General features: G+C 36.0%; 1 protein-coding gene across 1 annotated transcript in view; it reads left to right on the top strand.

The window, feature by feature from the left end:
- LOC120631889 (neurexin-1-like) overlaps nucleotides 1-27,016 on the top strand; it is a 107,460-nt gene that overhangs the window by 27,725 nt on the left and 52,719 nt on the right. Inside the window, exons 2-6 of the mRNA XM_039901552.1 lie at nucleotides 11,079-11,228; nucleotides 13,095-13,255; nucleotides 17,214-17,240; nucleotides 23,359-23,517; nucleotides 25,432-25,584. Coding sequence (XP_039757486.1) covers nucleotides 13,151-13,255; nucleotides 17,214-17,240; nucleotides 23,359-23,517; nucleotides 25,432-25,584 — 444 coding nt within the window. The 5' untranslated portion in view covers nucleotides 11,079-11,228; nucleotides 13,095-13,150. The remainder of the gene's footprint in view (nucleotides 1-11,078; nucleotides 11,229-13,094; nucleotides 13,256-17,213; nucleotides 17,241-23,358; nucleotides 23,518-25,431; nucleotides 25,585-27,016) is intronic.

Raw genomic sequence — 27,016 nt, 5'->3', positions numbered from 1 at the left:
AAAGTCGCAATAGCAGCTTTTGTGTTCTAAAATTTTATTAATAAATAAATAAATATACTACGACAATACACACATCGCCACCTAGCCCCAAAGTAAGCGTAGCTTGTGTTATGGGTACTAAGATGACTGATGGATATTTTTATGAATTATATATACATAAATACTTAGAAAATACATATAAACACCCAGACACTGAAAAACACTTAATGCTCATCACACAAACATTTTCCAGTTGTGGGAATCGAACCCACGGCCTTGGACTCAGAAAGCAGGGTCGCTGCCCACTGCGCCAGTCGGCCGTCTAAAAAGTGCTAATATACCACATATTAGTATCGCTTATTGAAACAAACAGTTTTATCATCAAGCGTATTTAAATAGCAGTAAACCACGTTTCTTGAGTAGTATTTATGGTATATTAAGATATGTATTAGTATATTTATTTTTTATATTTATCAATAGTATTTTTGTATTTGTGTAGTCTGGTTTATGTATTAGTATGTAGATATTCGTATGTATGTATTAAATAGTGTACCCCACCTATTCGTTTTCTTTTTAGTTTTCCTAATCCTAAGATCGCTACTTAGCGATAAGGCCGCCTTTTGTATCCTGCTTCATTCTTCATGTGTTTGTTCTTTTTTTTGTCTGTGTTTTTCTGAGTGGTGTACAAATAAAGAATATAAATAAATAAAATAAATAAATTTCTTATTTGGATTGCGGCAATAGCCTAGTGGGTAAGACTTTGACTACCTTTTGTGAGGGCAAGTTTGAATCCCAGAACGTACCTCTAACTTTTCTAAGTTATGTGCGTAATTAAAATATCACTTGCTTAAACGGTGAAGGAAAACATCGTGAGGAAACCTGCATGCCGGATGGTTCTCCACAATGTTCTCAAAGGTGTGTGAAGTCCACCAATCCGCACTGGGCCAGTGGTGGACTACGGCCTTAGCCCCTTCTCATTGTGAGAGGCGACCCGTTCCCTGTAGTATATGATGAAACCACTTTTAATATAGAGTTTACCAAGAGTTTATAAAAAAGTAATAAGAAAAACACTTTTTACAAGGATGCGTAACTTAAAATATCACGCTTTAAAACTAAACGCGGAAGAAGTTGCGGGCAGCACCTAGTTTGTTATAAATACAAAATTCCTTGCAATTGGACTAATGGTATATACTGACATAAAGATTCTCGCACTCTATTAACACTGATTAAATTACGATCATAAAAGTATTTAATGAAATATAACATGAAACGAAAATCCTCAAACACATAATTAATTATTATTTAAACCAAGTTCATCGGGGAATTTTCTCATGAGGAATCCCTTTCAAGTGGAATCAACTCAAATGATCAAACACAAAGACGTCTGTACCCCAAAACCGATGCGGATGAATTAAAACCACTCGAGCATCTGTGAATAACAAAAGAATTATAAGAGCGCTGGAAGGGCAAGGTAATTGGATAAAAACGATGGATTTGAACAGCATTATATTGAAATGAAGAGAAGCGGTGGTTATGAAAAGGCAGTTAAAGTTGTGGAAAACTACCGTAAGATCCGGAGCAATCGCAAGAAATGCAAAAACTGAGCTACCGGCTCTACTAGAACTGCTTTTAGCATTAAGCATAAAGTGCAACGGGTACAAACCACGATAATATTTTGGGATTTGTCGATATTTGCACCATATTTGACCCAGTTGCATGGATTGTGGTCACGACGGGACTGCGTAGGTGCGAGATGTCAAATTAGATATCACGGGCAGAATCTCACTTTGATGTTCTTTTTGTCGGTATTTCACGAACTGTTGGACATACACTGACAACGTCAATTTTTAATTGAGAAGCTGTACGATGCTTTCTTGGTTTGCATAATCCTACCGCTGGATTCCACACACTTGCTAATTTAAAACTGTCCTTACGATTAAAGCTTGGGCTTTCGATTTTCAATCGCTTCACTAACAAGTCTTGGAATATAGTGACGGTCGGTAGAGAGAACTTTAGGGTCATGTAGCTCTATCTATTGCTGAGTACCCCTTGTAGAATATGCTTCGCAATCGCTGACTTCTGTGTTTCATTGTATCTCACCGCTTTTATATGTTTTATGTGACCCGTGTGGCTATGGATCTCTTTGTTTGCCCAATCTAAGAGTTCGATAGCCACACGGGTCACCGAACATATAAAAGCAGTTAAAGACCGGACCACGATCCATGCAAATGGGTTGAAATATCGACCTATCCCAAATTATTATCGTGGAATGTACCCGTTGAACTATAATAATTTAAGAAATGTTGATTAACCACGAAAATCTTAGTTTAAAATTCTAATCATTTTAGCATCATTAATTTATAAAAACCCCATGGACAAATACAATAAATCCTCTCAACTCCCCCTTCTTCACAAGGAGTAAGGGAGTTAGAGCAACTGCTGAGTTTCTTGCCGGCTTCTTCTCGGTAGAATCTGCGTTCCGAATCGGTGGTAGAGTCACTACAAACAGATAGACGCTTCAAAAGTGCTTATATTAGAAATAAATGAATTTTGAATTTTTTGTGAGCTATATGGTTTAGAATTTTAACAGTGTTATAGTTAGGACCCATCTACCAATCTGGTTAAAAAATTTGGCGTGACTAGCTGTTGTTTCAGTCCGAGTGCATGTTTATTACGTTTTTTTTACGAATCCCGTACGAATTGGGGATAAAAAGTAGCCTTTGTTACTCAAACTACTAAAAGTATTACTTTTAAAAATCACGTTTACTTAGTTAAGGTTGCTTAGTTAAGGTGGGAAATAAAAAACAATCTAAGAAACACGCTTTCGTTCGAATTAAATACTTATATAAATATGAATATAATGTTAGTAAGAATAATGAGACTGTTTTTTTAGGAAAATGAAAACAAACTAAAAACTTAAAGATACGATTGCAGTGTTACTTTAATGCCTGTTTTTATTTTAACTAGGAATCGCGTAAATCACTTTACGATTTGGACGATGTCTATATAAAAAAACATTTCACCAACTCTTAGGTGATAACTATTGGTTCATGTATGCCTATGACTCTCCGTAGATTAGGAGTTACTTATTAAGGCGTTGCCCCTAGTTATAGGCTAATCTAATAACGTGCCCAACGCATACGTTTTTTAGAATGAAAAGGATAAATTCAGCAATGACTAAATTAAACTTCAAATTACTAAAATAACTCGAGAGTAAGTAATACGTTATATTGAAAATGAAAGCAAGACATAAAGCTATGGAGCGGCATCCAATTAGTGGTATTAGAGAAACCGAGTGTTTTCACAACCGCGTCACCAACTTGCTCCTCACATAAATGTAACTTGCATGAAACTCAGCTTACAACTTCTACGAGCACTTTATTATAAAGGGGATGCGAGAGGTCTACAGTTTTGGTACTGGTTGTTGGAAATGAATATTAAAAGGAGGAAAACGTTGAGTGGGTTTATTGTACGCTGACAAATAATATTGGATTCTACTGCAGCTTGATCCTTTAAAATTCAAAATTCATTTATTTCAAGTAGACCTAATATAAGCACTTTTGAAACGACAAGTCTGTCTGTGTGTAGTGACTCTACCACCCGTTCGGAAAGCAGATTCTACCGAGAAGAAGCTGGCAAGAAACTCATCAGTTGCTCTTTTCCAATATCAACAATTTACATTTTACATTTTAAAATTCACTTTTCTATCTTGTGAGAGATGAAAGCGGATTCGGATGCTTCCAAGCAACCTTATCATTAAGAAACTCATCAATTGTATAATAACCTCGCTGTAATAAATGTGTTTTAACACATTCTTTAAACTTATGCATTGGTAGGTCCAAAATTACCTTAGGAATCATATTATAAAAGCGTATACTCAATCCCACAAATGACTTCTGCACCTTTCGCAGACGATATGCAGATGTCACTAATTTATGACCATTTCTTGTAAGTCGACTGTTTATATCCACTTTTTGTTTATAAAGACTAATATTTTGTCTTACAAATACTATATTGTTATAAATATATTGTGAGGCTTCTGTGTATCATCATAGCTTCAACCGATTGACGTCCGCTGCTGGACATAGGTATTTTGTAAAGGATTCCCAACTTCATGATACTGGGCCGCTTGTTTCCAGCGGCTCCACGCGTCTCGTTTGATGAAGACTCTCTACCTGGTTGGGGGTCGACCAACGCTGCGTTTACCGGTGCGAGGTAACCACTTCAACATCTGGGTACCCCAACGTCCATCAGTTCCAAAAGCTATGTGCCCCGCCCATTGCCACTTCAGCCTCGTGACTCGTTGAATATGTCGGTAACTCTGGTTCTTCTACGGATTGCACTACATTGCAAGTGCTGGATAGAACCTAACGAGATTATTAAATCAATGTACTTAGAATTTTACATCTTAAAGAGATCAATTGTAAAGTCAGCTCTGGCAGTGGCGTGCATAGAAGGTATGCACAGGGTATGCAGATGAAATAAAATAAAGAAAATCTCCAGTACGAGTTATATAAAACTTTTCAAATTCTTGGGTCCTAAGATTCTTTTTTCTTCGAACGTTCCCCGAGTTTTGCAGATATCAGAAATTCTCTAGTACTCATTTTGTACTAGAAATCGGCAGCTTTCAGCTTTCTTCTGCAAAGTGACAAATTTTTTTCTCTCTAAGGCCATTTCAATAGATCTAACGAACTATTAAAGTTTCATTAAACAATATTGTATAAAAGTTGCGCTACACCATGAATTATCGAGGGTTCTAATAAAAATGTCGGCTAAGAAATTTATTTTTCTTACTCTTAAGAATTATGTTAAACTCCCTTAAGAAGATGTTTTATCTTTAAAGAACGCTGCAAACTTGTGAAGTTAATTGCGTCAGTTTTAATCAGTGCTTTTAAAGTATATCATAAATCACTTTTCACACTTTCGTAGCAGTATTATAAATGTGAAAGTTTGTTAAATCGTTCGATGTTAGAATGCACACATGCTAAATTCGAATTCGAAATTAATTTATTTCAAGTGTGCCGACTTTATAAGCACTTTTGAAACGTCAAGTATGTCTGTTTTTAGTGACTCTACCACCGGTTCGGATAGCAGATTCTACCGAGAAGAGTGGGCAAGAAACTCTGTAGTTGTTCTTTTCCAACATAAACATTTATATTAAATTAAATATCTTGCAGGAGATGAGAGCGAAGCTGGATACTTCCAATCTACCTTGTCATTGAGTAATTCTAATTAAATGTATAGTAACGCCGCTGTATTAGATGCGTTGTTACATATAGTGACTATACTGAATGAATGCTTGAATCTTTTTAAGGACTGCAGACATATAGACAATTAGCTGTTGCCCGCGACTTCGTCTGCGTTTGATTTTGTTTTTTGATGTGGCATTAAATTTAGTTGTAGTTCTAAAAAAAATCAAAGTATTCAGTATCGCTAAGCCTTAAATGAGGGGTTTGTTGCTGTCCTCTTAGGAGTTCTGTCCTCTACCTCCAACCATATTCAGATGTACATAAAGTTTGGGCAAAATTTAACACATAATGTAACCTCTATAGTAGTAGTTAGTAATTTGTCGGAGTTATGGTGTAAAATCGTCAAACACTTTCATCCCCTCTCCCAAAGGAACCGAGCTTAATGTCGGGATAAAAGGTATCCTATATTACTTTTAATACTTCCAAGAGTATGTGTACAAAGTTTCATGAGGATCGATTAAGTAGTTTTTGCGTGAAAGCGTAACAAACAAACTTACATTGACATTTATTATATTAGTAGGGATAGGGATAGGGAAGTAGGGATATACCTAGGCTTCGCGTGCATTGCATATGCAAAGTTCAGATTTTAGCAATCTCTTTAAGAAATCAAATAGAAGCTGGCTTTCTTTGTGGAATGCTACGTGCAAGCTACGCAATGAAAACAAAGCTCTATAAAATTAAAAAATCGCCAATGAACTGGTTTATCTGATGTTAGCCAATGAAACGAAGCTTCAGCCAGCCAGCCAGTTCCAGCTAGCCAGTGGTCTCCACACACCTTTGAGAACATTATGTAGAACTCCCAGGCATGCAGGTTTCTGTCTGTACTGTCGAAGCAAGTGATATTTGAATTCCTTAAAACGCACAAAACTGAGAAAGTTACAGGTGAGATGTTCCCGAAAGAGAAGTCAAACTCCTACCCAATACGCTATCATCGCAACAATAACTTGATGATTATAATGATGAAAATTTTCTTCAAACCAGATTCCATTCATTAATTAAATAAATAAATAAATATACTACGACAATACACAGAACGCTATCTAGCCCCAAAGTAAGCGATTATATGGAGGGATATATGACGTTGACGTTCACTGCTGGAATTAGATAATTTTTAGGGAGTTCCAAAATCTACTTTCCTGGGCCGCTTGTCTTTCCACCTCGTTGAGAATCGACCAGTTGAGCCATAACGTGCTCTCTGAGACGCGGGTCTGAATAAGCGCCAATTTCCAGCCTCCGGGGTTGTAATAAGAATTTCTTGATAGATAAACCCGTACTGGGTTTATTCCATTCTCAGAAATCTGCTTGACCTGGAAATTGACCCAGTACTTCGTGATTTATCTATGCTATCCCTCTGTTATGGGTACTAAGATGGCTGATGAATACTTTTATGAATATTATACACATAAATAATTCTAATATACAGATACACGCCCAGACACTGAAAAACATTCATGTTCCTCACAAAATCATGTTTTAGTTGTGGGAATCGAACCCACGGCCTCGGATGCGGAAAGCAGGATCACAGCCCACCGCGCCAACCGGCTATCAACTGTAAAAAACTTAAACAATTACGTTTATTATTGTATGACTTCCTAATGTGAGCGTAAGTTGTGAAACAATAAAGTAATATCCAATTAGCTGCAGCCGAGAAACTCGGCTTGTTGCGAGCGCGGCGGTGAAGTTGGGCTTATAGAAATTGTAACTATTGAAGTTACAATGACTTTCATAGTTTTAATGTGGAATGAGTCTACTAGAAAACAATCACATCACATTCTATCTTGACGCTAGGTTTTTATGTGAGAATGCACTTAGCTAAGAAACAAAAACGTCTGATTTGGTTTGGTGGGAGGCTTTGGCCGTGGCTAGTTACCACCCTACCGACAGTGACGTGCTGCTAAGCGATTTAGTGTAACGTTGCAATGTCGCGTAGAAACCAATTAGAGTATGACTACATAGGTTAACCCGCTACCATCTGATCATCACTTACCACATCGCGAGATTGCAAGCAAGGGCTAACTTGTAGTGGAATAAAAAAAACTATTACACAGTTCCCAAACAACCCAAGATTACACCCGTATACTAGTTTCCTGAGACAATGAACACAACAGACCAGAAGAGCTTATGAAAATTAATGCTCGCGGTACAACAATGGAACCATATTCAATTAGTCGCGATGGAGAAACCGGGTCTCAGGACGACCACGACGCTTTAACTACTCGTAGCTACGAAACAAATGCAACTTGTATGGAATTTCATAATTGTTTTTCTCTAAACTTGTACTATTATATTTTTAACACCCGACGCAAAAACTATAGGGTGTTATAATTATGAAGTGTGTGTGTGTATGTGGGTGGGTGTGGGTCTGTGTGTGGGGTGTGGTAAGTCCAACACTAGCCGAGCGTGGTGGAATACGGCCTAAACCCTTCCCTGTATGAAAAAAAATTCAAAAAATTCAAAAAATTCAAAAAAATCAAAATTCATTTATTTCAAGTAGGCCAAATATAAGCACTTTTGAAACGTCAAGTCTGTCTGTGTGTAGTTACTCTACCACCGGTTCGGAAGGCAGATTCTACCGAGAAGAAGCCGGCAAGAAACTCAGCAGTTGCTCTTTTCCAACATTAACAATTTACATTTTACATTTCAAAATTCATTTTTCTATCTTGTGAGAGATGAAAGCGGAGCCGGATGCTTCCAAGCAACCTTGTCATTAAGAAACTCATTATTTGTATAATAACCTCGCTGTAATAAATGTGTTTTAACACATTCTTTAAACTTATGCATTGGTAGGTCCAAAATTACCTTAGGAATCATATTATAGAAGCGTATACTCAATCCTACAAATGACTTTTGCACCTTTCGCAGACGATACGCAGATGTCACTAATTTATGACCATTTCTTGTAAGTCGACTGTTTATATCCACTTTTTGTTTATAAAGACTAATATGTTGTCTTACAAATACTATATTATTATAAATATATTGTGAGGCTACCGTAAGGATACTTATTTCTTTAAATTTTTCACGGAGGGATTCACGTGATTCACGTGATTAATAATTCATAATAATCCATTCAAACTAAGATTATAAATGCCAAAGTGTATCTGTTTGTTTGTTTTTTATCTATTTTTGGCAGGAATTATTGCAGGATATGGGTTTATATAGGCTATTGATGAAAATACTGCTAAATACTGCGATTAAGCACAATGTATTGGGTAGAAGCAGGCGTTACTTTGTGGAAATCCATGATATATTATGAAAATTAAGCTTCATTTGCTATACTCCGCGAAAAGCAGGAGAATCAAAAAAATAATGTGTGTTTTAATTTATTATTTAGAGAACATTATGGGGAACTCTCAGGCATGCGGGTTTCCTCACGATGTTGTCCTTCACCGTTGAAGCAAGTGATATTATTATAACTTAACGCATATAACTTAGAAAAGTTAGAGGGGCGTGCTGGGTGCCCCCCGAAAGTGAAGTTGAAGTCCTACCCAGTGGGCTGTCACCGCTTACACCTTAATCAATAGATAAATAAAATAAAATAAAGAATGACTATGGTCTTTCTGCCCCCTGACTCTTCAATAATAGAAGTGCGAGTTGCCAATGACCTTACTATGCCACGCTAACTATGGGCCTCATAAAAAGGTTCTAAGTCACTCAGCGGGCGACGGAGAGAGCTATGCTCGGAATATCTCTACGTAATCCAGAAATGTGAAGATCTGTAGAAGAACCAGAGTTCCTGACATAGCTTAACGATTCGCGAAGCTAAAGTGGCAATGGGCGGGGCATATAGTTAGGAGAAAGGGTGGACGTTGGGGTCCCAAGGTGTTGGTCGATCCCCATCGAGGTGGACAGACGACATTAAGCAAGTAGCAGGTAGCCGCTGAATCCAGGCAGAATTTAGAACTCCTTACTATAAAAGATAAAAGACCTATGCAGTGGAGGTCAATCGGTTGATATGATGATGATAATTATAGTATAGAAGCGAATATACATTAGAGTTTAAATCTGAGTAGCAAGGGACTTGGAGTTGCAACTAAGTCGTTAGCAAATTATACAAAACTTGCGCCAAACTCCGGGCCATTAATCAATTCAGCTTCTTTCAGGTGTCAGCCAACTCTGTAGACGATTAAAACTGCATAAGTAAAGCAAACTTTAAATCACCTGCTACAATTACTTGGGAGGTTATTATAAATTGATCGAGTTGCACGCTGATATAGTTCTAGCATTATTTTTCACTAGCTGCTACCCGGGGTTTCACACGCTTTAACTTGGATAGATGGTACAGAAATAATTTATGGTTTTTTTTCTTTTCAAATTATCTCTGACATAAAACGCCTTAAACTCCTTACTTTTTCTGTTCCTGTATGTTATACGTGCAAAAGTGTTCCTTCTTTCTTCCTTATTGTCGCTTTTGCGTCGTACAAAAGTTATATATATAAGACTTATTTTTGTAATAATTATTTTATAAAAAAAAATAAGATGCACGCTATACCGAATGTCAGCGGAGCGGAGCGGCGGGGTATGAATTAAATTGGTTGTGGTTGTTTTTTGCCTTCCCACCGGAGAAAATTCTGAAATAATTTCATTTTTGTTTTAATTAAATTTTTTTTTTCTTTTTTTGTATAATAATTGCTTGATAGGTACTTATTCCTAAGCAATTGTGGTTAATGTTATCGTATTATATGTATAACCAAGTTGTGGAAACTTCTTTGGTTTATGTGATTCAAAAATACGGCGATACTTTTATGTGTAATAATACTGTTTGTTTCCCTTGAAAAGCTAATAAATAAATAAATAATAATATCCCGAATTGGCTTCGCTGGGATCGAACATGGAACCTCCCACTTCTAAGACCTGAGCCCTCAACATTGCGAAAGGGAGGTCGTAAAAATATCCCCTTGATGTGGTAAAGCCACGTAACAGTATGGGTTTTAATACTAGACTAGATGTCAAATGTATTCCTTCTGCAATAAAAAATACACTTACATGATTGCGCTATAAAGACAGCACCCGAGATTCACATACCGAATGATTACTGCTGAGATGAATGTCTTCGTAACTCCTAGATTATTAAGAGCAGGCACTCTTTATTATTTTAGACAACAATGACTAAAATACTAAAACAAGATTTTTTAAGAGTGCCAATTAGGTTAAATAAATAAATACATACATAAATACATCACCAGCCATTATTGGTTCTAACATCAATATACTAGTGACTTTAATAGTCACATCGTCGTTTTTTTTTTCACGGGCGCGGGTAGCGGGCGCGGGTAGCGGGCGAACCTGTTAGGGACTATGGTAGACATATACCTAATCACATCTTTCACTATAAAATAAAGCTTGTGTAATTAGAGGCGTTCGAGATTTATATGTCGGAGGCTTGGGGCGTGGCTTGTTACCAAACTAACTTTAGAAAATGCAAATAATTTAAGCATAAAATGTTTTTTAAGAGACTCCTTTTATGCCACCTTTATTAGTTATTATGTTTTTTTTTTTGAGTTGTAGGCTTCCTTTTTGTATGATATAATAATTGATATATATATATTTATTTTTAATTTGGTAACTGCTCTGCTCTTGTGTACAACCTAACCCTCAAGTCTATGTTTTTTTTTCCCCTTTCGTTTGTTGGGTTGCCTGTCAGAGATCGCTTTTTAGCGATAAGGCCGCCCATTGTACATGTGTTTTATTGTGTTGTTTTTGTTTATAATTTAATTTCTGTTAGATGTACAATAAAGTGTATTTTCATTTCATTTCATAATTTTCTACCGTATCAAGAGCGGTTGTAGTGCTATTTTAGCGAGGGTCACTTTTAAGTACTTTAAAATAAACTTAATATTCTTGTTTCAGACAAAGCTCCATCAGAAGCAACGTTCCGAGGTGCCGAGTTCCTGTCCTACGACCTGACGCAGACCGGCGGAGAGCCTATAGTCAGCACGCAAGATGCCATCTCTCTCTACTTCAAGACACGTCAACCAAATGGGCTGCTGTTTTATACTGGTCTGTACTCTGTTGACCAATCTATACTATTAGTTATTTCCTTTATTTTATTTATTCTACAAAACTACTAATAATATAGAATCCATAGATGTATTGCACATACAAATAGAAAGCTAGGTTAACAAAACAAACGATATTACAAAATATATGCGCAAAGGCGGCCTTATCGCTTGAAGCGATCTCCTAGGATACTAGGTGCTAAGTTTTAAGTGATATTGGTGCCGATTGCGTTGTAAACTAAATTGACAAGCCTAAAATTGAGCTATCATTTAGTACGGAAAATATTATGAAAATTACGTCTGTACTATTGAATATATGATTTCGTTTAGAGCTTTGTGGACAACGTAATTATTGGCATAACACCCGGCGATAGTTTATCGTGGGTTTTGATTCAGACCATGGCACGTTTTGGATTATGGCAGTCTCAAATTGAGCTATCATTTAGTACGGAAAATATTATGAAAATTACGTCTGTACTATTGAATATATGATTTCGTTTAGAGCTTTGTGGACAACGTAATTATTGGCATAACACCCGGCGTTAGTTTATCGTGGGTTTTATCTCAGACCATGGCACGTTTTGGATTATGGCAACACTATTTTTAATTTAAGGAAATATATTTCACGCCTTATAAGCGAATGCTCGTTGAGGCGATGCTCTACTCCCGATATATGAAAGTCAAGGACTTTTCAAAACTAAAAATAATTAAATATTTTTCTCACATTGCACTTATATGATAATATTATCATAAGAAAAATAACATCAATAACATAGTTTAAACAAATTTGATATTTTAAAAAAACAATTATTTTGTTTCAAGTAGAAAAAAATTAAATTACAAAAATATTCGAGGACATCCGGATGTCTGTCACTCTCACGACCGTAAAAATTAACGGATCGTCAATAAACGGTTCGTCAAAAGCCCTGGTTATAGCAGCATTACCTAGCAGTAGTAACCGTTTGATAACAGTTGGGCCAGGTAGTCCACAGACCCGGGAATACCTCTTTTTTATTGGTTATAATAAATAAAGTTTGATTTGATTCGATTTTATGGCGCTTGAACTAAAATGTTCAGATCATAACAGTGGCTCTTTGACTTGCACACCTAATATCAACACACTTATTAAAATCCTTACATACCCTTACGTAGCTTAAAGCTTTTTCATCAACACAGTACCTATAAGAATGTTTCACAGATATTTTTCATTATTTCGAAAATAGAATATCAACTTTTTTAAAGTTGTTTGACTTGTGAAATTCTGAACTGGAAAATAATTTTTAACAATAAAATCCTTAATCTTATACTAATATTATAAATGCGAAAGTGTGTTTGTTTGTTTGGTTGCCCATCCTTTGCGTCCTAACTAAGCAACCAATCTACTTTATTTTTTTGACTTTTACTTGATTTGGCATAGAGTTAGTTAAAAGGACGGAGAGTAAAATAGGTTTCGTTTATCTCAGAAAATCGAACGGTTCCCACATGATTTGTAAAAAACCGTAATAAATATATTGATATTAATATATATATTGGGAACTATTTGAGAGATCGGTATAGAAAGTACATGTTTTTTTTCATAGCATAGGTTACATGCATACCACATTTTAAAGCTGTCTACCCACGGCTTAGATCGTACACAATTTTCAATTTTCTCTCGGAAACTACTTAAGGAATCGGTAGCCTATGTTCTTTTCTATGTCTAAGGCTTCAGTCGATTTTGCGTGATTGAGTAACAAACGTCACATTTATAATATTAGTAGGTTAGTAGGATAGTAGGATTCACACATACACTATATGCTCTTTAACATTTTAAATTTAGATCCATCAAAGCGCAAAGACAATTAAAAAATAGATCGTACTTATCCAGGTCACGAAGCTGACTACTTGAACTTAGCGGTCCGGGACGGCGGCCTGTCCCTCACCATGGGATTGGGGAACGGAAAACAGGAGATGCATATCAAACCTTCGAAGACCCGCTTCGATGACCATCAGTGGCACAAGCTGACTGTGAGGAGAAGGATCCAGGAGGTAAGCGTCGAAAAGGTCATATTAACTTTTAAGTGGCAACCTAAACTGTCAAGTACGAGTTGATTGTATGATTCTTTTTAGTGCAGTAGAAAGGAAAAAAATCCAAAAGTGCACGCTTCATAATCTCATTCATTACAATAAAATTGAGATTATTTGTAAATAATAATTAAACTACATCTAATTATACCGTGAAAAGTAATAGGCTTCTATTCCTTAAAATACTGAATCCTATAAAAAAAAACTCGATAAGTGAAGTATTTCACTCGTTATCGTGACCACGAGATACGGGATCCGCACATACAGACACACGGACGTCCAAGACAGAACTTTTTCAATTAGTTTAAATAATAAAAAGAGATTTAAAAATATCATGAGTGTTAAAAACAGTGTTTTTTCTCAACATTTGTCTATTTATATTCACTAATAAAAGCAATAAAGAATAAAAAAGTGACATTTTAAGTTAGAGAATCACTCGGTGTGCGTAAATTGACATTAATACCCACCTCAACGCTTATGAGGCGTGCATTAGAGATATATTATAACCTTGGTTTAACGTTCAAGACTCTTTATTGCCGATATATGACGAAAAATAACTTTTTATCCTTTAATAACTAAGCCTTCATTATCTGATATTCTTAAAACGATTACCTACACTTCAAATTTTAGAGTAACTTCCCCAGTTGATGTCAATGTTAAAATCAGGGCAATAATGCATTAACATTTGTTAATGAATTATTAAAATTTCCCGCCACAAAGCCGCATCTATAAATAGGTGGCGCTCGCGCCTTTAAAATAATAATCTGTTATAATGTAAATAATTAAGTGGGGAAAAAGGCACCAAGCTTCGTGCAAGACATACGCAGTTTTTCAGTTTTTTATTTTAATTTTTCGTGAACTCGTTTTGGGGAGGATTGGTGTTGTTTGTATTGGTGTCGTTCTCATAGTGGTTGGCTGTTTGTACAGATGAGTTCTTTTAGAATTTTCTAAAAGTTTAAAATTTACAATATAATATTTTGAGAACTTGCCCATATAGGCGGCTAGCTGCTGTGAAATGGCGCTGGTACTGCGATATGTGGAGGATAGGCACCGGTGCCATGCGGAGATTCCGGCTTTTTTCGTCAGTCAATTTCTCCTGATATTTTAAGTTTCCCTAACTTTTATTAAACATAACTGACATTGTAAGTGTAAAGCCAAATGAGACAAAAAAAAAAAGAAGTAAGTGTCAGGACGTTGTCACTTATATGTCATTGTATATTCTCTTTCCTAGATTGTCTTTCACTAAATTTTTGCATACTATTCGTTGCTCAAACATTTTACGACACATCGTGTGTCTAAAAACCCTTAAATACAAAAGTTAAATTGCTGCACCGTCGTTTTAATTCACCATGCCGCACCCAAACAAATCCCATCAAACATTAAAAATACCTTTAGGCTGCTATTTAAATGAACTTATTTGTAATACGCAAAAACAAAAGAGCTTCATCTTCTCCCCCTCCACTAGAAGTAGGCTCCATAAACATCCCTGGGTATGCCAAGGGCCATTAATGATGCAAGTGATAAGTGCACATTCTTGTCGCACGAAGATCGTAAGATCGGCAGTATTCTAATGCTAAGTTTTGCCTCTTGATATCGTTAATAAAACCTCTTTCGGTACATTTTTAATGCCCTTATACCCGAATATCAAAGTTTTATTTCAAGTAACTACAGTGGGGACCATTAGATACAAAAAAACAGCAGTAAACCCACTTGGACATTGATAAAATTATTTCCACCAAATTGAATATTCGGAGATGGAAAAATTTAACTCATGATTATTAAACGAAGAGTCTAAAAATATTCTTTGATGCTTTCTTTATTACTAAATGCTTTTGCTGTTGTAGGTTTAGTGATTCTAAAAGAAAAATGACCTTTGGAATTTATTTGAATTCAACTTTAAATTGGTCCAGACGTTCTGATTTAGCCGGTGTATTTTAAAATTCATGCTGCACACAAATAAAGATTGATCGAGTTGGTGTTTATTTATGTGTACCTAAGTTCGGGTTAGACAGATTGTTGGAAACTGAATAATTTAGTATGCTTCGGTTTTGTAACTGGAAATCTGGTGGGAAATTTTAGAGACGTGCTTCGTGAATGTTGAAAGTTTGTAATAATATGGTTATTTAGATTAAAAAACGAGTACATTAGCGATCAACAAGTACTTGTACTGAGACTCAGATGGCGCCTCCTGGTGGTTTAGTCGTTATCATTAGAAAATAAGAGTGTATCTAATTTGTAAGGAATTATCAATCTTAACATACATATTGCTTGACACAGTAAGTACAGTCTTACATAAAGTATAGGCTAGGTAGTTCAAAACTTCCCACAAACTCTGGGGCGATTAGAATTCTCGGTATCACGTCAATTTGTACAATATACGACCCGCTTGCATGATTATAATGAAACCGAGGGTTTCCGGAAAGTAATTTGTGCAAAACACCTGAATATTACATTTTATTAGCTACTTTAGTAATTGTTGTTGCGAGTATACTTTTTTACATCTTTACGACGAAAGATATTAGACCTGCTTCATCATATCAACCGATGGACGTCCACTGCGGGACATAGGTCTTTTGTAGGGAGTTCCAAATTCCACGGTTTTGTGCCGCTTGGATCCAGCGGCTACCGGCGACGCGCCTAATGTCGTCCGTCCACTTCGTCGGGGGTCGACCATCGCTGCGCTTACTAGATCGGGGATTAGACCTACTTAGCTTGTTTAAATTTAAATTTTGAAATTGAAGGGGACTAGTTAAGAGCAGCGATAGCCTAGTCGTTAGAATTTCGGCCTACGCTTTAAGTTGATGGTCACAAGGTAGAATGTTGCAGTACGTGTACCTTGCATGCCCTGCGAAGTGTTGCCCTGTTTATAGGCGTGCTTGGTCCGCCAATTATTACTATGGAAAAAACAAAGGATTATTTATCAGAAATCCCAAAGTCAAAAATCAAAGTCAAAAATATCTTTATTCAAGTAGGCCCCATAGGTGGCACTTTTGATGCGTACATAAGAATTACACGGTAGTGAGATGATGGCGATAACCACATTCGTAAACTTAAAACTAAAGCTTCGCGGGTTCCAAACGCGTCCTGGTCTAAGAAGAAGCCCACATCAAACTTAGCGGGGTGTTTTTTTTTTTGTTATCACCATCTCACAATGTCATTTTAAATTATAAGAAGAGCAACCTGGTTAGAGCAATAATTTACACCCAAGCTTTTTTATCGATAACGTAGTCCTTTATACTATAATAGGACTTTTCTATAAGCTTACGTTTAATACAATAATAATTTGTTGATATTCCCAATAATAATTTTTGATGTTAGGAATTGAACTCGGGACTACGTTGGATTTAAACTTGCTGACCACTGGACCAACGAGGCAGTCTAAAAGAGTTTCAGTAGTGGAACATTTGAAGCTTGAAGTTGACAATGGGAGCTTAAACCTCTTAAACCTGGTTACCTCCATCTCACTCATAAGGACGAATTAATCATATAACCAATTTTTTTTCCTTTTCTTTTATTCCACTACAAGTTAGCCGTTGACAGCAATCTCACCTGGTGGTAAGTGATGATGCAGTCTAAGATGGTAGCGGGCTAACCTGTCAGGTAGTATGGTCCCCTAATAGGTATCAACGCGACATCGCACCGGAACACTAAATCGCTTAGCGGCTCGCATTTGTCCGTAGAGTGGTAACTAGCCAAGGCCAAAGCCCACCAGACCGAGAAAAGACAGAGAAAATTCAGAAAATAAAAATTCCCAGATTGCCGCTACCGGAAATCGAACCCTAGTACTTAAATTCGCAGCACTCACCTCTGCGCCAAAACTAAAGTCGTCAAAAACTACTCCACTAGCTTTCTAGCCCCCTAGTTGTAGGGAGGAGGTAGTCTGAAACTAAAACAAAGTTTAATTTTTGATCCTTGTTTACAGATTACGCCGTTTACCAGCTTTTGCAGGGTAAGTGTTGAAAAATAAATATTTGCATTTAAATCCGGGATTTCGTAATATATTTCGCTATTAAGTTTTAAAGTGTACTCTAGTATGAGCTAATTTGCAGGCAATCTTAAGCAAAATAAACATTTTTTGGGTTTAAAACTGGGATTACGTTATTGTTAAGGCTTCTTTAGGTAAATTTCAGGTAAATCCTATTTAAAGATTTCTTTAGCGAAGAGAGCTTTTTTTGTATTATATAAAAATCCAATTTAATTATTCTTTTTTTTATTGTTTCGTTTTATTATCCTAAATTTTAAGTTACCTAGATTAATAAATGAACTACCCCTAACGTTGAGAAATTCAGTGACGGAGCGTAACTTAAAACGCATTCTAAACAAATATTACCATGAAATAAATTTAACTTAAAACCTTTAAACATAGTAATATTGGAACACCTGTATAACGTATGCATTCGGGACAGCGCCGAACCGGTCGCTCGTATCTACTGAGCGAGTCGATAGCTCGCAGTACAGAATTACCTACACTTGATTTATTAGTGTTCTACCTGCTGTATACTGTATTGCTTTTTAATGGTTAAAATATTATATTGTATATATTAAAACTTATTAGATTTTAGAGAAATGTGCAGCGTCCAAATAACCTCATGTGAGTTTCAGGATGCGAAGAATAATAATTTTAGTACTTTGTGTAATAAAAATAAATAAAATAAATAAATAATTTATTTAAACTAGTAGGTACAATTTTGCCCTTGTCTGCTGTCTTATCTCATGGCGCATTTTATATTTCTTCTGACCGCCGATTGGCGCAGTGGACAGCGACCCTGCTTTCTGAGTCTGTGGTTTCGATTCCCACTACTGGAAAATGTGTTTATGTGCATATTATAAGTATTTATGTATATTATTCATAATAATAGTAACCATAACATAAGGTACGTTTACTTTGGGGCTAAATGCGATGCGTGTATTGTCGTAGTATATTCCTTTATAATTAATTTAATTATATTGCAGTTATTTAAAACCTTTAACTCTAATGGGTTCCTACGTGACATCGTACCGGCACGCTAAATCGCTAGGCACAACGTGGGTGGCAATTAACGAGCTATTGATGATCGTAGTGCCCATGAATGGATGAATGTATGATTATACTTCTATTGCAAATCACAAGAACATGAAAAAAGAAAAGTATAACAAAACAACTTATCGCCTCATAGCGATTTCTTCCAAGCAATCAATCACCATTTGACGAGGAAAAGAACCCAAATGCCGCGGTATGCTAGCAGACTGAACTGTCTCTTACGTCCCTTTATATAAAAATATAGAGCAGGTTAAGTAAATACAGAGCTCACTAACATATTAAATTTTAAAAATGCAGTGTAATAATTTTTTTTTTATTTATTTATGTATCATTGTTAGGTACGAATACATGTACAAGAAAAGTAACGTAATTATAATAGTTAAATATGAAAAAAAAAACCATAAAACAACACAAACAAATAAATTTTAAAAATGCAGTGTAATAAATTTTTTTTTTTTATTTATTAATTTATCATTGGTAAGTACATGTACAAGTAAAGTAAAGTAAAGTAACTATAATAATTATACTTGAAAATTATATATATATCATACATACTATTATATATGAAAAAAAACAACACAGACACTAAGTAAAAATTCGACGACGATATTAGAATGTACTATAAAATAAATGATTAATTTTAAAAAAGGATCTGTTCCGTTTACCCATAGTTAGGTTCGGAACCATAAAAATACATCCCGTTCTCATCGCAAATGAATCGAAAACGTTATCACGGCATGAGCATGTTCATTTCATCTCAACTCAGCTCCTAAATCTCATTATTGTAATCTCATGAGATTAATGTCTGTATAATTTCGCCGAGCAAACATCAATCTGGAGTCTCGCGGAGATTGCGACACTATTTCCCTTATCTCGCTTATGAAGCTTTATCTATGTAGCGTCAGCGACAAAAACAGGTTTTCGTTATTATTAATTCCTTCGTTGCATTTTTTAATTAGTCTACATAATAATAATAATTGTTCCGATCGTCGTTCAAGTCAATGGTCTTCTCCGACCAACATCTTAAGAAGCTTTCGCTTGGTTGTTGGATCAAGGGTCGGATACAGCAGGCAGTAGTCCTTGAAACGGCGCGTATTGTGAGGAGGTTCCTCACTCTGGAGCCCTTGGAGCGGTTGCTTGGGCATTCAAAAGCCCCGCCAGCGTAGGGTGGATGTTTTTCCTTAAAAAAATTTAATAGTGTTTTTTATTTATTTAAACATTAATAAGAATTCAAAAAAAAAATCAATAAATGATAGAAGAATAATAATAATCATTTATTGCAAAATACACGTCAATAAGGTGTTACATATTGGTACAGTGTATTGTCAATTATAATTTGGCATGCAATGTTACATAACAGGATATACCTATATGCCAAATTGATTAATGTTAAAATAAAGAAATATAAGAAATATTATAAATAAAAGTAAATAATATTACTTAGATGAATATATTGTCGTCACCTTAATTAATGGCGATTAAAAAGTAAGTGTGTGTGTGTGTGTGTGTGGCTGTCATCATATTTCCCGAACGGATGAACCGATTTGTTTTGTTGTTTTGTTTTGTTTCAGAGGTGAATTAGTCAGGAGTAAGTTGGATAAAAATCGATCCAAGACGGCCGCTGTCACAAAATGGCTTATAATATATTTTTTTGCAAATGCCACGATATGGGTATAAAATCAATACGCTTGACGTTAATTCGTACGGGTTGTTTTGATTTCAAGTAATTATGATTTAGTTTTTCTTTTATATGAAAATGATTTTATTCGAAATTTGAAATTATCATTATTTCTTTAAATAGAGTATTAATTATATGTTTTAAGGATGGTGCTCTTGTTTTTAATTTCCTTCTATCTTTGTAGATAAGTAAGATTAATTTATTCGTGCTGCTGACGGTACATATTTGTCCTGTGCCGAGAGTATTTCAAGCCACAATCGTGCTGCGGTTTCATAATACCGCCCACAGTAAACACGTAATAATGCCTGCTTTGTTCTAACTGACAACTTAATATTTAATATCATACTCATACTAGCGGTTTCTCGCGACCTCGTCCACGCGCAGTTACTGATAAGCATTCCATACAAATTTCCTGCATTATTGCATTACCAATTTGCACAGTAATTTAGGTTTTTTTTTCACTAGATTGAATTAAATAAGTAAATAAATATAATACGATGATACACTCATCGCCATCTAGCCACAAAGTAAGCGTAGCTTTTGTTATGGGTACTAAGATAGCGGATGAATATTTTTTTATGAATATAATACACATAAATACTTATAATATCCAATAAAAACACCCAGACACTGAAAAACATTCATGTTCATCACACAAACATTTTCCAGTTGTGGGAATAGATCCACGACCTTGGACTCAGAAATCAGGGTCGCTGCCCACTGCGCCACTCGGCCGTCAAACTACATTTCTTTTAACTCTAAACTCTATTATACAAATTTCAACTAGACTCCTTTTAAAACCACGGCTTCTGTAGACTACAAGAAGTATCATGCTATCGCGTTAATCGCATTGGGTCCGTTTGTTTTTATGAGCAAAAATTATCAAGGACGCTAAGAGCAACTGCTAAGTTTCTTGTCTGCTTTTTCTGCCTTTCGAACCGGTGGTTGCATGTGGTGAAGGCTCAGTGGTGAGAGCTTCGGCCTCCCTTCCAGGGGACTCCCTACTAAATTCAATTCCCAGCATGCACATCCAAATTTTCGAAGTTACGAGCGGTTTTAATTTAAGCAATTAAACTATCAAATGCTTTTACGGTGAAGGAAACATCGTGAGAAAACCCTGTCTGAGAGTTCTGCAAACAGTTCTCAAAGGTGTGTGAAGTTTACCAATCCGCACTTTTCCAGCTTGGTGGACTACGGCCTAAATCCTTCTCATTCTGGGGACAAACACAAGTAGTGGGTCGGTAATGAGTTGATGATGGTGATGAAGAACTGGTGGGAGAAACAGGCAAGCCAGATGTCTATAATATTCTTTTAAAGAAGTAGTATTGATAAAAAATAAAAAAAAGTTATCTACGTGTACTTATATAAGGCAAATAGAAACAACAATTCGTTTCAAACTGCAATTTCGCTACGACAACTATCGGTAGACGGATAGATACCTCATGCATAGGTTATAAATAGATTGTCCCCAAACGAATTGCCCCGAGCACGCGACTTATTGCGATGTAGGGGCAAACGATATAATCTCAATGAAATTCATGGAACATGCTCCCAACAAATAACTTTGTATTTTGTCGAGGTTATTTTGAACAAAACCGCATTGGTCTAAATGGAGTATTCGTTTTTTGAAAACATTTAATTTGATTATCTTTGCAAAATATCTAAATGCGTGCGTGCGTGTGTGCGTGAGTGTATGTGTGTGTGTGTGGGTGTGTTTTTGTTTGTGTGTGTGTGTATGTTAAACCATTAACAGTGGTTTCTTTCATCTTTGGCCAGCGCTGCAGTCTTATTAAGACAGATGTTTCTGACTTGATTCTGGGATGCATTGGTTTTTGGATTCTCGACAAGTAATCAAAAAATAGTAGTAGAGCTATTGGTGTCAGCTTGTCCAAGTACCTTTGAAGATAAAATTTAAATGTAATTTGTGAGGAGGAATTTGGTAATAAATAATTTCTGATTGTTTATTATCTGTTCTGGTGGAAGGCTTCTAACGTAGCTCGTTACCACGACGACAAAAAAGACGTACCGGGGCTTTCCGGGGATTGAACCCAGGACGTCTCACTTAAAAACACAGCGCCCACTGTTGCGCCAGGAAGGTCATCCAAACCTTATTTAGTAATATCGAATTGCATTCTGTCTGAGAGAGCTCTAAGAGCAAGGTTAAAGAATATGTTAAAACACTTTTATTACAGCAAGGTTACATACAATTTCTTAATGACAAGGTTGCTTGGAAGCATCCGGCTCCGCTTTCATTTCTCACGAGATATAAAAATGAATGTAAAATGCAAATTTTGATGTTGGGAAAGATCTACTGCTGAGTTTCTTGCCGACTTCTTCTCGGTAGAATCTGCCTTTCACACGCGGTCACGAGTCACTATTGTCGGTCAGACTTCGCGTTTCAAACATGCTTATATTAGGCCTACTTGAAATAAATTAATTTTGAATTTGAAGTGTGAGATAGGAGAAAAAATCATCGGACTAAAAAGAGGCGCCTAAATAAACCGAGAAGCTAGAATGTTTATCCAATAACATGTTTACAAGTAATATCTTGGAAACAAATTTCATTATACACCGCAGCGTTCCGGAATATGAAAAAAGTTTTCCGCCCGATAAAAGTTGCCCTAAACGATCCCAACCCTCTATACAGGGTGACCACTGAGAAGTATGACGTACTAGCGGTTTCCTGCGGCTTCGTCGGCGTGCGTTTTGATAAGCTTTCCATAGAAATTTTCACAGTAACTTGGATTTTTAATGCTACTGTGTACTAGTCAACATTTCTTGAGGGAATGCGCCAAAACTCTGTTTCACAAATTTTAACGAAACTCTTTTTGAAAACACGGATCCTGTAGAATTTAGGAATTGTTATTCTATATTGGTGATTTTGGACCTGCCAATGCACAAGTTTAAAGAATTTGTTAAAACACATTTATTACAGCGAGGTTACTATACAATTGATGAATTTTTTAATGACAAGGTTGCTTGGAAGCATCCGGTTCCGCTTTCAGCTCTCATAAGATAGAAAAATGAATGTTAAAATGCAAAATGTAAATTGTTGATGTTGGAAAACAGCAACTGCTGAGTTTCTTGCCGGCTTCTTCTCGGTAGAATCTGCCTTACGAACCGGTGGTAGAATCACTACAAACAGACAGACAGACAGATATTACTCAAAGAAATCATCATAAATAGAAAGTAAGAAATAAGAATTAAGAAAAATTATATTTAACTCTACTAATTTAGTGAGTAAGATACTTAATTTTAAGTAGCTTAATAATAATAATTATAGGTGAGACTGCAGACGAGGGCTAACTTGTAGTAGAATATAAAAAAGTAGACTTTAGGTTGGTCAATAAAACATATTTATGTCCGCAGGTATCCGCCGTAGTAGATGACGTTTACTCAGAACATTCTCACGTAGCTGGATCCTTCACTATGCTCGCTAGCTCCAGGGCTCACGTTGGAGGTTCCCTGAACGCAAGAGCACTGCCTGGAGCCAGGGTTCATACAAATTTCATTGGGTGTCTGAAAAAGGTAAGTTTTAATATTTAACCCGCGCCAATAAATAATTCATTATCATGTCAACCAATGGAAGTTCATTGCTGCACAATGATCTTTTGTTCAGTTCCAAATCCGCGGTCTTGTGCCGCTTGTAACTCGCTCGTCCGAGCTATGTCTGTCTTTTCCGCCGAAATGAGGCGAAAAAAATTTTTTCGCCTCATTTCGGCGGCTATTTTTATTATTATAGCCTTGTTAGTTCACGGAATCAAGATATTTCGCATACTATTGTCTGTTAAACATCATCTACCTCACCACATAAATACATAAATCACAATTGGGAGAATCAACTTTCCTCATTAGGAAAAAATTTTAGCAACTTAATTAAACATGAAAAAACATCTTGATGTGTTACTGTTCTAGAAAGACGATAAAACCAACTGCATATATACACTTTTGCATTTATATGATGAAGTATGATTTATTTAATTTGTACGTAGCCATTATTTTGATGGCTCCATTTATTTCGGATCTGCATGTATAACAGTGTCCGGTGTGCGATTTTAATTAAAATTAATATAGTTCCGGTTCACGGTAATATATTTACCGTTATCATTATTTAATTTAAATAACTCTTCATAATTTTCATTCACTCTGTAAATGGAGATTGGATTGTTAATTAATTCAGAGCATTTTGTGCACAAACTTTTATAATTGGAACTTTGAACTGACTGGAAATAGAACATAAACTATTTTTGATGATAGCAGACTTCGGCAGTTTTTTCAGTAGGGTAACTAGCCAGTTAAAAAAGCAAAAGTTGAAAAAGTATTCCGGTACAGAGTAGCTTAAAAACCGGTTGGGGTTATAGGTTTAATACAACATGCCATACCTTAACAAGTTACTTTAACTACACAATTTTTAAACTGCATCATCAGTTACCATGAGGTGGGGATTGAATTCAAGGGCTGTGTGTGTGCTTATGTGATGTGTGTACTAATTTAAGAATGTCATAAGTGTCATTTACATACATTATAATTCCCAATATAATATAACGTAAATATAATGTACCGAATATAATATAACGTAAATATAACGTACCGAATATAATATGACGTGTAAATGAAAATCGAAATATTTAGTTTTTTGTTCACTATCTGAGACTTATCTGTGGAACCGTACGCTAATAGTTTTGAGTAAAACATCGCATAGTTTTACTGAACTAAATCGAATACAGCCCTAACGTCACATGTAAAATCAAAACAAAGTGACTCCTGTCACTATAATAAGTTATCGTCGCGCAGCGTAGGTACTATGCGCGTGTCGGTCTTTAACATCAATAGGGTATATTATAAGTAAACACTTCGAGTTTTTTTAATTCGTTTGTATGAGAGAATAAATTTGCTTCTTTTGATTTAATATTTTTACAGGTTGGTTCCTTATGAAATATATTTATGCATACTTTAACAGTATTTTTTAATGCGGTTACACGTTATAAAATATACATACACAGCTATAGTTATAAAACAACATTTAATTTTGATTAAGGTCCTTAGAGGATTTCTACTTGTATAATTTGTTATGCTATACAAAATTATTTCTACTTGTACTTATGATATCAGTACTAAAGGCTATTTGATTTGATTTGATGTTATATGTTTGCTATGTCATCACCATCATCAAATCATTACCGGCCTACTAAAGGGCACGGGCCCGCTTTAAGAAAGAGAAAAGACGTAGTCCACCACCCCTGGCCAAGTGCTGATTGTTAGACTGCATATGTCGTTGAGAACTCTTAGGCATACAGGTTTCCTCACGATGTTTTCCTTCACCGTTAAAGCAAGTGACATATAAATTGCTTAAAGTAATAAGTGTGCTCGGTCAAGTAAATAAAATGAATAATAAAATAGATATCTATAGTTTTTATGTTCTAATACTGAACCTATTTCCAGGTGGAGTTCTCGGCGGATACACTTCGGCTCAACTTAATAGATCTAGCGAGAACCGGTAGTAAACTCATTACCGTAACAGGAAGATTGGAGTACGCTTGCACTGCCACGGACTCTGCAGATCCGGTCACATTCTCTACTAAAGATGCACATTTGGTAAGCGAATAAACTTTCTGAGTTCAAAGTCAAAGTCAATAATATCACACAATTCAAGTAGGACCATAGGTGGCACTTATCATGCGTACGTTACATTAAAATGTATGCACGGTAGTGAGGTGATGGCGAGTAAACTTTAACGAAAGCTACGAGGGTTCCAAACGCGCTCTGGTCTAAGGAGGTGCCCACAAAAAACTTAGCCGGGTTCAAACATGATATATTTATTAGTACTTTTAATTTGGATAAATTTTTTATCTGTGTATTTTTTATTACTTTTTCTACAATACCCTCTGTCTCTATAATCTAAGAGTGTTTTTTTTCTGTTTATTTGCTTGGTTGCCTGGCAGAGATCGCTATTTAGCTATAATGCTGCTAATTGTATCTGTGTGTTATATATTCTGTTATTGTTTATAATTTCCTTAGGTTAGGTATAGGTGAAGTGTATTTTCATTTCATTTCAACTACCTGTAGCTCGCGGTTTCACAAGCATCAACTACGAGTCACAGTGTAATGTTAAGACTTATTTAATCCAACTGTTAGTTTTATATATACAACGATCCGATTGACGACGACCTTTCTGGCGCAGCGGTAAGCGCTTAGGTTTTAAGCGGAAGGTCTCGGGTTCAAGTCCCCGAAGGCATATATGGGGAATTTCTGATTTTTCACTGGTCTGGTCCGCTGGGCGGCTTCGGCCATAGCTTGTTGCCAACCTGCTGGGCAGAACTTGCTGCTTTATTGCGTTGTGATTTAACGTTCCGGTATGATTTCGCGTAGAAATCATTTCCTCGTTACCATTTCAGTAAGGGGGTTTACATTGTCCACCTCCTCTCACCTCTTCATCAATATAACGAAAATGAAAATCTACTAATAACAGCATTATTACTTGGAAAAAATATTACAATGTATGATATCAGTAGAATCTTAAGTGGAATTCCAATTAAAAAGTCGACCTTGCAAGTTCATTAAAGAGCATTTTCCTAATAAAACTTGACCCAGTAATTTAACAATTTAACAAACCTCAATTCAGCGTTCACAAGCGGGAAGTAAATTTTCCGAAGGTTCCGCTACATAAAGGCTAGAAGTTTCTAACTGTATGCAATCCTAGACCCATTTCACTTTGAATAGAGTATTTCACAGCGAAAGGCCATTCAAACTTCACGTATTCAAACAACAATAACTGTTCACATACCTCATTACTTTACAATAGCGGTCCATCGTGAGGGGATAAGTGCCAATTAAAAACAATGGCCGGTGTGAAAAATCGTACCATATAACCCGGACCATTACAGAGAGCGTTTGCGAAAGTCAAGGGCCCTTGTTGCGACGGACTCTTGAATTTGGCCAAGTGCTACGGAGTTCGCTTCATCTGATTAGACTGGGGATAGCTTATTGGATTTGAGTTAAGCTTTTTACTGCCACTCTAAGGGTCCGT

Source organism: Pararge aegeria, chromosome 19, assembly GCF_905163445.1.
Source record: "Pararge aegeria chromosome 19, ilParAegt1.1, whole genome shotgun sequence".
NCBI classification, from domain to species: domain Eukaryota; kingdom Metazoa; phylum Arthropoda; class Insecta; order Lepidoptera; family Nymphalidae; genus Pararge; species Pararge aegeria.
Note: the sequence above shows the minus strand (reverse complement) of the source record. Positions and strands in the feature narration are given on the sequence as shown.